Genomic DNA, 14,416 nt, shown 5'->3' on the forward strand with positions numbered 1-14,416 from the left:
ATCTGGTTTCGGACTTGCAGGTGGTTGAAGTCAGACCCTGAGATCTCCTGTCAAGTTAACAGGTCTCCAAGAGGTGTTAGCCTTGCCCAGATGGATTTAATTTTCAGGTCTGTAGGATGCATAAAGGCTTGCCTGCACATGGCTTGTGTGCTCTTCTTTGAGGTGTCTGACCTGATTTAAATTCCTCTAAAATTGCAACAGACTCAAGTCCGTGGCTTGTTTAGCATTTTGCACACCTTGAGAAATCTAGGTGCTCTCAGTGGTGTGAGCGAGAATTTCTTTTTTCCTTAAATTTTCACTGGTCACATAGAAAGTGCAGCCTAAAAGTGTCTTCTTTTTGCGTTGTGGTTGGTATCAGTGGGAGGTGGCTGATGTCACAAGCCTGGAGCACACAGAAGACATGTGCTGTGGTGCACAGGACTTTCCCTGCAGTGCTCTGAGTGAGCAGGTTAGTTGTACGAGGCAGCTGTGTGGTTTGTGTCTGTTTAAGCTGGTGCCTCTTGACTGCTCAGGTGACACGCAATGTGATGACTGCAGTGCTGAGCTTGCCTCCGGGGGACATCTACAACCTGTCAGTGACTGCTTGTACCGAAAGAGGCAGCAACACTTCCATGCCCCAGCTTGTGAAATTGGGTAAGAAGCGCTTGTTTGTACTTTCTTAACTCACCCCGCTCATTTGACTGTAAAGTAACTCTGTCAGCACCTTCCTAATTTCAGTCTTGTGCCTCTGAGCCCATTTCTTTTGCAGTGCTGTGCTTTTCACCCCATCTTGCTGTGAAGGTTGTCTCGTGCCTGTGTGAAGCCACTCTCCTAAAATGGTTTTCTCAAGAGGAGCAAGAGTGGCAAAATTTGGCTGTAAGTGGAAGTAGGAGAGTGGAATTCACCTGGTGCCTTGCTGAGAGAACAAGTCAACTTCATAGTTGCTTGCCTAAGGTCTTGAACACATGTAGGTTTTGAGGATGGCAACTCAGGCTTCACAGATGAACTTTTCAATAAAAAGCAGAACCTTTCTTTCTGCCTTTCTCTTTCTGACAAGCCTATTCCTACACCTCTCTGCCACTCGGTCTGCTTTTCTGTCTCCCCTCCTCTCTCTCTGGACATCTGCAAAGTCTTTCAACACCAAAAACTTACCCTTAAATACCAACCAATGATAGCATTCTTATAAAAATAGTCAGATTTGTGAATGTAGAACCCAGCTTCATTTTAGGAGAAATACGTGTAATATACTCATAGAAACAAAAGAAAACTTGAGAGTTTGATCCTTAATGTAGGAGTTTCAAATGTAACTTTCTACCTAATATCTTTCTTTGCTTGGGAGGAAGACTGGACACTGCACCATTGTAGCTCAAGAAATTTTAGTTCTCTTTTGAATGTACGTGGAGTTGTTGAGCCCCAGGTACCCAGAACACTGAAATTTCCAAGTGTGCCAGACTGCTTTTACAGGCCTTAGCTCTGCTGAGAAGGTGGGTAAGGAAGAGTTTGTAATTTTAGAGTGGATTATCTTCTCATTGTTATGAGATTCTCTGTTCATATTATTATGAATAATAATCCTTTTGTGAGTCACTGTGAGAGAAGTGAATTTAAAGGACTCTATAATTTCTAATGGGATTAGGGCTCTAAAAAGCAGCCATTGTCCATTTATATTTCTCAGTATTCTTAAGGTGCTGAGGCAAACAGTACAGACACAACAATCTGAAGTTCTTGCAGGTCTTCTTACCAAAGGCAATATTTGCAAGAAGTAGACAAATTCCATGAGTTTTCTTTTCCCTGTGCAAACCATATCCACTGTTTTCCCCGTGCCTCGTGTGTGTGTTTGTTCACCCACCGAGTGGGTGAATGTGTGGGGGTGGGTGTTACCCCCTGCTGCCACTGTCCAAATGTTTCAGGGTGGCATTTCAAAACACCAGCCAGCTTTATCATTCAGACAGATCCACAAGCCTTCCTCATGTTGTACAGCCTGCAGCACAGTTGTATCTTCCTGCTCTTTCCTTATGCATGGGCACTCACTGAACTTGGATGGGTATTTTGCCCTTCAGTGTCAACAAAGAGAAGGTGGAATGAATTCCATTTCAGTGAATCCCTTCTAGACTTTAGGGTGTGGGGTTTTTTTTGTTGGATTGAGTTTGATTTTTTTCCTCCCTTTATGATGTTTGAACTTTGAATAGACAAAAGTGAGGATATTTTGCCAGAGGTTTTCCCTCTCTCTGTTTCTGAGGGGAGCAATGGGAGTTGTAATTAGCAGTAGTGGAAACTGACTCTAAGTGATAGACGACTCAGCACTTGGCAGTCACTTAAGCATTCCTGCCAAATGTTCTTCCCTCCATGATGTTTGCTTCATCCTGGCAACTTTCCACCTGCAGAAAAATCAAGCCATTTGCTGGAAGCAAAAGGAGGATTTGCTTGGGATGCTGCCCAAATGCAAAACTCGTATGTTAATTGAGGCCATTTTTTTACCTGGAGTGAGGGATGGAATGTGTTTTGAGTCCAAGAGCAGATATATCTGTGTAATTATGGGAGAGGGACACTTTCCTGTGTAGCACTGGGACAATATGTGCACTGCAAGCCCAGTGACACACATGAACATGCCTCAGTCCCTGCCCAACTCTTTCCATAATGCCAATATGGCTTGGGCAGACTCCAACCCCAGAGCACAGATCTGATTGTTTCAGGATCAGATACTTCTCCAAAATATCTACAACTACTTGAGCACGTCCCTTGTGCCAAGGTTCGTGTGACAGCATCTCGCAGAATGAGGATAACAAATTGTGTGTGAAAGGAAAAAGAATCAACCCAGAATGTTCTTGTGCATCACCCATTGTATGCAGTGTGTGCAGAATCCCAAAATCGGGTCATTGTTTGAGAATTACAGCTTTAATTAAACATCCACAGAATAGGAGATCTGAAAACTCTGCAGGACAACTCAGAAATGTACAGCCCAAATTTTACAGTCTCTGAAGGCAAAGCAGAAGAGCCCAGGAGGCCTGAGGTGTGGAAAGCTGGGGATTTCCAGTGCCCATCGTGTGAAGCCATCAGGATGAATACCAGGATTAAGCACTGGGGTTTAAATGGTACTGAGGAGAAAAGGTGTCTCTCACATTAGCACTATGCTTAGGCTGTTTGCTCCTCTCCTGGTGCTCAAGAGTGTCCCTGCTGTTCTGTGCTTTCCATTCCTCAGGCTGGTTCGGGTGTGGTTACAGGGAGGGGTGACCTCCACAGGGCTCCAAGGGCAGGGAGATGGCCCGGAGGCAGCAAAGGCCACTGGACACGGGGATAGGGGTGCTGGGTGCAGACCCCCGCCGTGTTTCACAGCATTTCTGATGCCATCACTCTCAGGAGATCCTCATCTGTCACTCTTGTCACAGGGCTGTCCTCTGCTCCACAGACTCCTGCATTTGTTTGCCTGTTGTTACTTCATCCAGCACAAAAGCAATGAAAATCAAAGTAATTAATTGAGGACCTCTGGAGATCTTATCTCTGCATTCCTACAACTCATGGAGGTCAACACAGATCCACTAGCCTCAAATGTTAGCCAGAGGGGGAAAAAAAAAGAAAAAAAGACGACAGGTTTTGTTTTTTAATCTGGTAATTGGCTAAATATTTTCTCTGCTACAATTAAAGGAACCTAGGCAGCCTTTGCTAGTGGGAAGCTGCTGCTTTACAGTCTCCTGGGCAGCCTTGTGAAGAAAAGCCTTCTCAGGCCAAGTGTGTTGCTAACAGGTGGACAGGGATCTTCTCTGAAAGAGTTCCTGCTAACATTGTTCTATTAATAGAATCCACTGATCATCCTCAAACAAGGGCTCTGCTGAAAAGGGAAGTGAAGTAATTATCCATCTGTCCAAATAGAGAACGGTTTAAATAGAGAAGGAAAACCAACACACTTCATCATCTTCCCATTTTGCAGTGGTAGTTTGTCATCATGAGAGGATTTACATTGGTAGACTTTATCTGAAGGAAATGAAAGATAGCAGGGCATCAGGCATTGCTTTCAATTCTTTCATTTTTCTCAGCTGTCCGGAACCTTAAAGATAAGCTTAATGAAAGGAGATTTTTCTCTCACACCAGAACCAGCCCCTCCAAAATCACTGTTTGCTGTCAACAAGACTCAGACCTCCGTGACTCTGCTGTGGGTGGAAGAAGGAGTGGCTGATTTCTTTGAAGTCTACTGCCAGCAGGCTGGATCTGGCCAGGAAACAAAAGCCCAGGTATGTGTCTCTTCTTTGGTGTCCACTCTTCATCCCAGAATTAAACTTTTAAAAGATAAACTACTACGCTTCAAGCACTAAACTATTTTCATTGTTTTGTATTATTAAGGTTGACCTCTGTCTTTTTGAGGTTATGTAAGTGTTTGGAGAGAAGCTGTGTGCATCCAGCCGTGTCAGTGGAGTTGGCTACACGTGGAAATGGCTCTGATACACTGTGCAAAACCTAACAGGCCACGGAACTAAGGGAATGCCAAGGAGCAAGAAGGGAGAACTGGCCAGGGAGCTTCATGAGGAATGGGGAAAACAGGCATACCTAGATGCCATGAGATTTCTGATGCAGTATCTAATTATTTCTGGAATACTTTATTCCTGGTTTTGAGATCTGTTGACTGAAGTTCAGTGGGAGCTTCCTTGCTATTCCAAGAGTACCTTGATGCAAATGTGGCTGCTCCTCATGCATTTTATATTATTTTTACCTCAGGGTATTGTCTTCAAGACCCACCTCCTGAGCCTCACATGTGAACCTCCTTTTCTCTCTGTCCAGTCAGGTACCTGTGCTCAGTGGCCAATTTAAATATATAGTATTTAAATGGGTAATGCTGTTCAGTGAAAAACAGAGCAGTAGTAGTTTTAATTCCGTGACATTCAATACTGTGCAACATGTGAGGTTTACTTTGTGCTTTATCTGATGGTGTAATGAATCATTCTGATTGCATGCCACAAAGCATTATTCTCTCATGTGCACTGTGACACGTAATGGGGAATCATTGAGAAAGAAGTGAAAAATTACCTACTAAAACCACTGATTACCACGTGGAAAAGACCTGCACACTCTTTAATCCCATGGAAGATCAGTCTGAATTATTTAATATTCTTTTAAAATTGAGACAGACAATGACTAAAGGGAAATAAAATGCTTACATGCACTTAAATCTTTTGGATAATTTAGATTCCACCTCTCTAGATTCTTGCTTTTTCATGCTGAATAGCAAAGGCTGTGAAGTCATTATCATCACTTACCAGAGATTCAAAACAGTGATGGGATCAGGCAAGGAAAGCACCAGAGGGTTTGCAACTCCAGTTCAGAGCACATCTGTTTTAAGAACATCAGGAAAAGACTGCTTCATTTGGCAGATGCTTCAGTGGGTGTCTCACTTGTTGACAGGAGCATCTGGCACTGGGCAATGCACAGGGATTGTCAGCTCACTCCTCATTGGATTCGTCACTCTCTTTTCTGTCTCCATGAAAAACTGGGAAGGGCTCCTTTCTGAGCTGTAAAAAGGGATCCTTTCCAAGTAGGCTGGTGAAAATTCTTTGTGATTTTCCATGCTAATTACACAAACATTTTTGTCCCTTCCCCGCATCTTTATATCAGTGAAATGAAAAGCAACAGCTTTCCAATTTTGAACATCTTGGATTTGAGTTGACTAATTTAAATTTCCCAGAGGGGAAAATGGAAACATCCAACCAAGTACAATTGCCAAAGTTTGGCCCCTCCTTTCAGCTCAGGCAATGAAAGTCTCCTCCCTTAAACTCATGTGATTTCATCTGCAGAACTAATTCCTCAGAACTACTCTGCCACAGGAGTTTAGGATTAGGCCATGGCTGACAACAGGCTCTTGCAAACATCCAGTGCTTGGGACTTGTTACAGCATCTTGCATTCCCCATCTGGAGTGGGTTCATTCATAAAACTTCTCTCCCTTCTAAAGCCCTGGCTCAGTGTCCCTGTTTTTACAGCTGTGACCCACCCCTGGTTCTGCAGGACAGTCCAGAAAGCAGAGAGCCTTAAGGAACTCTTTCTTTAAGTCAGTGCATGTGTTGTTCTTTCTGTGTTTGTTTTCTCTTGCTCTATCAGCATTTAAGATCCACAGAAGTGTTCACAAGGGTCATAGTAATTAACACATTGTAGAAGTATGTTATGTAGAGTTTCTGCCAGCTAGAAAAACTGAGGTGTAGGGTGTTTGATCATAATTATTACAAAAGACTTTGCTCTAGCTTTGTTTTTCACCTTGGCCACTCAAAAGGGCTCACAGGTCTCCACATCCAGAGGAGCTGCCTCAGAGGCAGAGATGACATGCGTTCAAACCAGAATTGTGGTTTCATTCATGGAAGAGGTTGTGACTGCCTTGGCTCCTCTTTGCATAAAAATAACTTGGTTTTCCTCCTACCTGTGTGGCTGAGAGCTCACAAGCTGTGTCCACCTCTGGGATGTCCTGGAGGTCTCAGTGTTCTCCCTGCCAAGGCTGAGCCTGACCAACCCGCTCTGGGGCAGGTGTCCTTCCCTCCCCAAAAGGCTCTGGGGTCCCTGGAGTGCTCTGGGCTGTTCTTGCAGCTGTATTCACCCCGGTTCCTCTCCCCTTCTCTGCCAGACTATCTGCCTGCTGTCAAGGGCAGGCCCTGGTTACCTTTCCTGTGTTTCAAAGCTCTGGATTTCTTCCACCAGACCTGACTTCACCTGTCAGATACATGGAGCACTGATTTGTGCCCTGGCACTCACGGGAGAGACAAACTCCTGTGTGTTCTTCCCCGTGTCTGCAGGAGCCTGTCACTGTCTCCTCACACGTTGTGACCATTTCCAGCCTGAGCCCTGCCACTTCCTACAACTGCAGCGTGACCACCTTCAGCCACAACAGCCCCAGCATCCCCACCTTCATCTCAGTTTCCACCATGGGTAAGCAGCACTTCCCTGCTTTCTTCTCCTCCCTCCTCATCCAGCTGCCTCTGTTCCCCCTTGCTTTCTCGAGCTGCTCTTTGTAACGCTGGCCCCAGGGGTTGTTTGGCTGCCAGATGTGGGTGGGATGGGGGAGCAGCTTTGGAAAGCCCTTAGAAAAGGCCCCACTTGACTTGGAAAAATGTAAACTAGGGGCTCAGTTCTGGACTGGGTTTTAGAAATCAGGGACGGAATTTGTGGAGTCAATACTAAACATCAGGTTCAGTCAATACTAACATTGACTGCTTGATGATATTTGTGGAGAAAAATGTTTTCTCAGCCAAGCCCAAACCAGAGGAAAATCACACTCATAAGCTGTTAAGGCTTCCTGCATTCAGCAAAGAAGTAAGAGAGAAGAAAGGCCTCTGCAGGACCCTCAGCAGTCGCAGCCAAAGGCTCCTGAGGGAGGGTCCCTGGGCATGTCATTTTCCAGAGTAATTAAGCAATTTCCACCCAGCATGTTGCAAATCCCCAGTTTATTATTTTGCTTCTGGGTCAGAAAAAGCATTGATTATTGTGATTATTGGTGAAGAACAACTTCAGAGTGGAAATGTGCTTTGGAGACATAGATGATGATCAATATCTGTATTTTGTATTACTTTCACCGTTTTCCCTTGTGTCATAAATGTCAGCTAAAAAGGAAAAGAATAATAAATCAGAACATGTTAAAGTTCAACAAAAATGCCAGGGTGAAGGCATTTCCCCAAAGAAATTTTCTAAGAGCAATAGCTGCTCAAACTCTCCCCTTATCTCCTGTGGTAGATTTTTCTCTCTCTGACACTCCAGGCTCTTTGAGATAAATTAAAAAAAAAATAATGTTAGGGTGAAACAAAACCAAACAAAAACATCAGTGCTTCTGAACTGGATAACTGAGAGTCATTTTCTGTGTGTACAGTCACGGAGATGAACCCCAATGTCGTGGTCATCTCGGTGTTGGCCATCCTCAGCATCCTCCTGATTGGACTGCTGCTGGTCACGCTTGTTGTACTCAGGAGAAAACACCTACAGATGGCCAGGTAAGTCCAGATTTCTGCTAATTACAAAAAAAAAAAAAAAATCCCAACAAAAAACTACCAAAAAAACCCCCAAAACAAACCAAAAGCCCCAAAACAAACATCATGACCACAGCTTCAGCTGAGAATGCTTTTGTGTGGGTGCTGCCTGAGGTGCTTGTGAACAGGGTGTCTTCAGAAGAGCTGTTTTGCTGCTGTTACTTCCTACTTTCACTCTTGACCTGAGTGACAAGCCTCAGGCTTTGTCTAATTCTGAGCTTTGCAGGATCGAGTCCATACCTGCAATCCCATATTGCAAAAGGGTTGTGTCAGGGACATTAATGATAATTAGCATCTGAGGCAAATGGGCATGAGCAGGACATCAAGGTTCTTTGCAAGTCTTTGATATGGTTTGGAACAGCAGAATTTTTCCATACCAGCAGATAACATTTTCTAGAAAGTTTTTCTCTAACTATTTGCCAATCTGCACCAATTTGTACCTGAATATTGAACTTCAGTTTCCTTTTCTAGGCCATCTTACCTGCAACTGTTCACTTTAATGTGGGTTGTTGTGGCCTGTGTGAGCTGGGGAATTTTCTCCAAACCCTGTAAAAGATAGATATAGATATATCTATATATCTATATAGATATATATATACATAATATATAAACCAAAAAATTGGTTTCCCTACTAGTTTTCAAGGTGTCACAGAGTCTTTGTCCTTTTATAATCTATGTAATATATTTCATGTTAATTTACTGTGCTGTGTCAAGAATGGAAAATATTTCGTGTAAAAAAAACTTAGGTAAAAAATCTTGTGCTTAACAACCTAGCAGATGCTGCATTTTGTGTGTTGTGTCTTGTCTATATATTCCATGCAATAGATGACCACATCACACATATGTTTCAAGTTATCTTTTTAAGAAAACTTTATGTAATTTGATCCTTTTTCATGTAACTGGCTCTGTGAAAATCCCATCTAAATGAATTCTCTCTCCTATTTAATTACTGTGCAGCCAGCCCAAAGCTTTTTCTCTTCATCACTGCTTCTAGCCACAGAAGATAAACACCCCAGAAGGAAATTAAGAAAAATAAATCCAGTAAGAAGCTGCAAGCAATTGTTTGCTTAAATCAAGAAAAAAGTCAAATTAGTTTATAATTCATAGCTGAAAATAATGGACTTGTGATAAAGAACCTACTAGAATGTTATTCAGGATTTTTTTTTCTTTTCCCTACAGTTATTTTTGTAACTCAAAACTACCTATAATTATCCTGTAAAAAGGACACAATTAAACAACTTCTCCTTAGAGTGGGAACAGTGAATATTTAATATAGAAAAGTAAATATTTAACCTGTGCACTGAGGCCAGTGCCACGCTATGGAAAACACAAATCTGGACAGAAGATAAGGTCTATTTGAGAATTTCATTCTTTTGAAGCATTTTTAGGCAATTTGATCTCAGGTGGTGTTGAACATTTATTGGTTTTAGACAACTGCATTAAGGGGTTCTAGTGATGTTCAGTACAGATTATCTCAGACCTAGTCACAGATGTGAAGTGTTCAGCACTTCCCTGCAACTCCAAGAGTTCTCTGTTAAACCAAGCTCTTTGCAAGTGTTGTGAATCCAGAAATATTAACTTTTTACCTAATGGTCTTCCTGGAACAGGGAGTGCGGGGCTGGGACCTTTGTGAATTTTGCATCTTTAGAGAGAGATGGAAAGCTCCCCTATAACTGGTGAGTGTTTGAAGCAAAACTTATGTTTTTTCCCCCATCTCTGCTTTTTGGCAAGTGTTATCTGCAATCTTAAAGTGCTCATTTTTTTATGTCATTGCTGTCCCTCTTTAGGCTGAAACTACTAGGCTTGTTAATTTAATATTTTATTCCTTGAATGTATTTTATTTCCTGAATGATGGCTGGAGACACGCCTTCTGTCACCTGCTGTTTTTAGTAGGAAATGATGTATTTGCATGTCAGCCAAGTTGCATAGATGTGTTTGGGGAGGATAGGTTTTTTTTCCTTTCTCTTGCAGATATATTTCCTAAAATAACACAACTGTAGAAACTTGATCTATAAATTCATTAGCACTTCCATGCATTTATATCCAGGAGTAAGCTCATTTGTAGATAACTAATTACCAACTGTGTTCATGCAGTGCCTTTAACAAATATTTCCTTACATTACAAGACAAGGGCAAGCCAACTCAAATATATACTGTAACTTAATATACTGTAACTTCAGTGCTGTTGAAAAACTCAACAAAAAAAACCCTAAGTATATCTTGCTAGTCTAGAAAATCACCTGCAAGAATTGCAGGCACTGATATGGACTGTAAATCATCACTGTCACCATCAGCTGAAGAGAAGTAATTGTACAAAGAAAATCTGTAGGGTTAGCTTTTCTAGGAGTAAAAAGGCTCTGAGAGCTGGCACCAGTGTGGTCACTTCCATCCCTGTTTTGATAATCAAATGACAGAGCCAAAGTTTCCTGTTCTGTTCGCAATCTCTGCAAAAACCTCTTCTCTTTCAAGGCGTGTCCAAGCAGAGACACTTCAAAGCATGACACCAGCCCCATTCCAGCAGGTCAGGAGAAAATGCCTGCCTTTGCACCCGTGCTCAGCTTTGCTGACAGCCAAGAAGTTGGAAAGAAAAGTTGGTGCACGGGAACTGCTTTCCATGACCTCACAGGGCACAGCCTGCCAGCAAGGCTGGCATTGAATGGACTGACACTGCACCACCACAAGCCTTTTGCTAATGAGCCTGCAAACTGAACTAACAAGCCCAGCAAACCTTGTCAATATCTCACTGTGCTGCTAATTAACTGGACATTAAACAAGCCTCACTTGCTTGGTTTAGCTGTAATCGCAGCCAGCTGTTTGCAGTGCAAATGAAACCATCCCTCAGATTCTCTTGCTTGGGCTATATTAATGGCAGAAAAGTCAGAAGATCAAACACTCATGTTAATTAAATAGCCAAGCTTGAATGAAATTATTAAACTAGCAACAGACATTATTAAAACCATAAAAGGCTTTTTTCTTTTTTTTAATGGGAAGGGAATTAATAGGCTTGGATGTGAAAGTGAAGGTTCTTGTTGCTTGATTTAGCATATATCTGTATGTGTGTGTGTATATGCATATATGTATACATACATAAATTAAGTTATAAAAATAGAAACTGAGGAAGGCATTCCTGCTTAATATCTCCTTTTGTAACTGAAGGCAGTGTGTCCTTATCTTATGGTCCTTATTTCTCTGAGAGTTGTTTTGTGTGCCTCTGTTGTCTAATGTCAAGAGCAGATTCACAATCCATCAAGGCAGCCAGGTGGGAAATTCGGCCCTAAAAACAGCGAGAAGGATTGGCTCATTCCAGGGATCATGTCAGGGAGCCATGGGCATATCCACTAATTCCCAAGGGAAGCTCAGCTGACTTTTCAGGATTTGAGCAATCTCTGCATCTCCTTCTTTTAATTAAGTTGTTCCGTATGCCTGAGCAGGATGTGAAGCACTGCATTATTGCAGAAAAAACAGTATTGTGTTTATTAGGCAATTACACATTTTTCATATGTCGAATAAAATAAATTGCTTTAGCTGTCAGAGCTCCTAGTCTGTGAATATAAATGAGTTTGCAAGTATGTTAGCCAGTGATTTGATAAAGTGTGGAAAATTCTTGTGAGGATTGGCAATGAAAGAAGCCCAGGCTTGAATCATTCCTTCTGCCTCTGCAGGCAAGAGGAAGTAAAAGCCTCACGTGGAGTTTCTCAAAGGAAGGAGAAGTATTTCCAGCAACATCATCACTTCTCTCTCCCAAGCCTAATGGAAACCTCTGTGGCACCAGAGATCTGTTCATGGAAAACCAAATTTCATGCTCAGCCCAGCCCCATAGAAACTTAACAGCAAATGAGCCTTCAGGGTCAGGTTCTGCAGTTGTTGTGGTGTGTGACTGACCAGGAGGGGCTCTTGCCTCTGGTGAGCCACACAGTTCCTACCAAAGCCTGGGGCAGGTGCCCTGCAGAAACTGCGCTGCCCATTTCCCCACAGCAGCAAAACTCATTAAAGCATAACTTGGAGTTTTCACTGCATGGGCAGAAGATTTCCTCACTGGTTGGAAGATTGAGATTAGAGATGATTCAATCTGACATGATTGTTTATCAGGGAAAACACAGTATCTACCAACTTCATAAGAGCCAAGGGTACTGAACACAGAAATTTAACTTTGCATTTCCTCTTTAGAACAGCTGCAGAACGATGGCGTCACTTTTAAGGCAGCAGATTTTCTGATGGGGAAAAAACACACTGAGGGTGTGTTTGACCAAAAAAAATCCTTTTACTGGAGCCAAATTTGTTTAAGTTTCATGAGTTTTTCATATTTACAAAGTACCTGAAGCCCATTTCACCAATAGGTAGAACGGGCCTGAGTGGGTTTCCTGAATTAATGCACGGCAGAACCTGGTAAACAGCCTGCAAATACAGAAGTAAAGAATGATTTTGTACTCATATTTCCTCTAGCCACAGTAAAATATGCTGTGGATAGTTATTCACAGAAAGCACAGTTAGAAGAACTGTTGGAGCAATGTTTAGATTAAAACCTAGGAAAGGATTTAAAGCACTCTGCAAAGTGTTATAGGGATGCCTTGAGAAATCTGACTCAGGAGAGGGTATTAAGAGATATTGTAAACATCTGAATTTATCCCTGATACAGATCTGATATCCACAGGATCACTTGCAGGAACAAATGTGGGAGATTATGTATGTGATAAAAACAAACCAGATCAGTACTGAATATCTCAAAACATTGAAAATAGGCTTAATACCACCTCTGCAATGGCTGGAAATCTGTCAATGATGTTTTCCTACCCACTTTACTCTCTGAAAATTAGAAGTAACAGGCCTGAATCAGTATGATAAGACATACTTGTTTTGTCCATATGGAGTTTTGTGTTGGATAGCTGAAAGTCCTGCAGGCTGAGCAGTAAAAATTCTAGGGATGCTAATAATATTCTTAGGAAGTAGGATTTATGGGTTTAGCTGATTTTTAAAATAGAATTTGCTGATCTCCTGATTTCTGTTTGTCTTACTAACTCTCCTCACTTTTTCATCTTTATGTGTGTTATTTATTAATGCTCACAGGCGTAGAAGTGTATTTGCTTTCCTAACTCTGCTACCCTCATGCCTTTGGACTGATTATCTTTTGGCATTTTATGTTAATCCTTGGTAAGTGATTTACTTGTTTTTCCATATGCAATGTGTAAACAATGTGAGTTTCTATGACATGAAAAATGTGTGGTACCTTTGCTCTCAAACGGGTCAAAGCTTTTGGAGATATAATTTTCTTGCACTGGAACATGGACTGGCGAGGATGTGGGTATCAAAGTATTTGCTACCCTGCTTCATCTGGTTTGTCTGTTTATTCTCCAACCCATTTTGGTATTAAAAAGCTAATTTTACAGTGGCCATCATATCCATCTCATTGCTGTCTTTGCAACTTTTGCTGCTTCATGATAAGTCCTGGCTTCTTCTGTCCTGGTTATTTACATGTTCATTGCCTGGCACTGACTTCTGCTGCTGCTGCTGTTTATTACTCAAATTGCTTGATTGTGCCCCACCTGTTTGGTGTGTGATGTCAAATACATTTGTTTTTCAAAGGCACTATTATCCCCTCCTGATGTCAGTAAAAGTTTTGCTTTTGAAAAAAGCAGTTCACTGAGAATGAATACAACTAGAAGTCCCAAAGAGTAAAAACAGGGTCACTGTATGCACATCTCATTTTGTATATTTAATACTTTAGTCTGTAAATAATTTATAATGATTTATAATTTTGTAATAATTTATAAGGATTTAGTAAACCTGATTGTTTTCTTGAAAATATCTAAGAAAGCCACTCGTCTACTTAGAACCAGAATTGTTTTACAACTCATTTAACAAATAATTATAATTGACTATGGCCCAAAATTGCCTAATTCATATAAAGAAACTTAAGTTTCTGATGGTCTTGGGTACAAGTTTTAGGGTTTTACAGAAAAGGGGCTCCTGAGGTTAAGATTTTATTTCCCAAGCATTTTCCCTGGTCTTACCATGAGGCATCAGAGCCCTGGCAGGCAGACATCAACATCTTCAGCAGAGGATTTTTTGAGACTGATTTTCCTTGAGTGGGTCTGTAGAAAAACCCATCCAAATTTTCAGTGGGCCTAGAAATATAAGTAAAAAAGGTCCAGTTTCTTCTGTCAGGAAAGAAAAAGTGTGTTCTCTGCACACACCCCACTGAGGAGCACGTGGGGGTCTTCCCCACCTCTCCAAGGCTTATATTATATTATGTTATGTTATGTTATAGTATATTATATTAATTAATTATATACTTGGAGCTTGGCTGGTATTAACTGAGCTGACTCTCGAGCTGCACAGAGGTGGAGGGTCTGAAGCCTTGTGCAGGCTGCCCTCGAGCAGAGGCTGGGCAGAGTCACAAAATAAAGCAGGGATTTGTTAAAAGGATCTCCTCCATGGATCCACCTTGGGCAGC

At 41.8% G+C, this 14,416-nt stretch overlaps 1 protein-coding gene across 2 annotated transcripts in view; it reads left to right on the forward strand.

Annotated features, from left to right (window-relative positions):
- PTPRO (protein tyrosine phosphatase receptor type O) overlaps positions 1–14,416 on the forward strand; it is a 138,774-nt gene that overhangs the window by 108,491 nt on the left and 15,867 nt on the right. Inside the window, exons 12-17 of one of the 2 annotated variants that reach the window (XM_053978939.1) lie at positions 513–633; positions 4,063–4,202; positions 6,742–6,874; positions 7,809–7,929; positions 9,573–9,641; positions 13,030–13,113. In XM_053978939.1, coding sequence (XP_053834914.1) covers positions 513–633; positions 4,063–4,202; positions 6,742–6,874; positions 7,809–7,929; positions 9,573–9,641; positions 13,030–13,113 — 668 coding nt within the window. The remainder of the gene's footprint in view (positions 1–512; positions 634–4,062; positions 4,203–6,741; positions 6,875–7,808; positions 7,930–9,572; positions 9,642–13,029; positions 13,114–14,416) is intronic. The other variant, XM_053978941.1, reaches the window with a different exon arrangement.

The sequence above is a fragment of the Vidua macroura genome, chromosome 5 (genome assembly GCF_024509145.1).
Source record: "Vidua macroura isolate BioBank_ID:100142 chromosome 5, ASM2450914v1, whole genome shotgun sequence".
Lineage (NCBI taxonomy): Eukaryota > Metazoa > Chordata > Aves > Passeriformes > Viduidae > Vidua > Vidua macroura.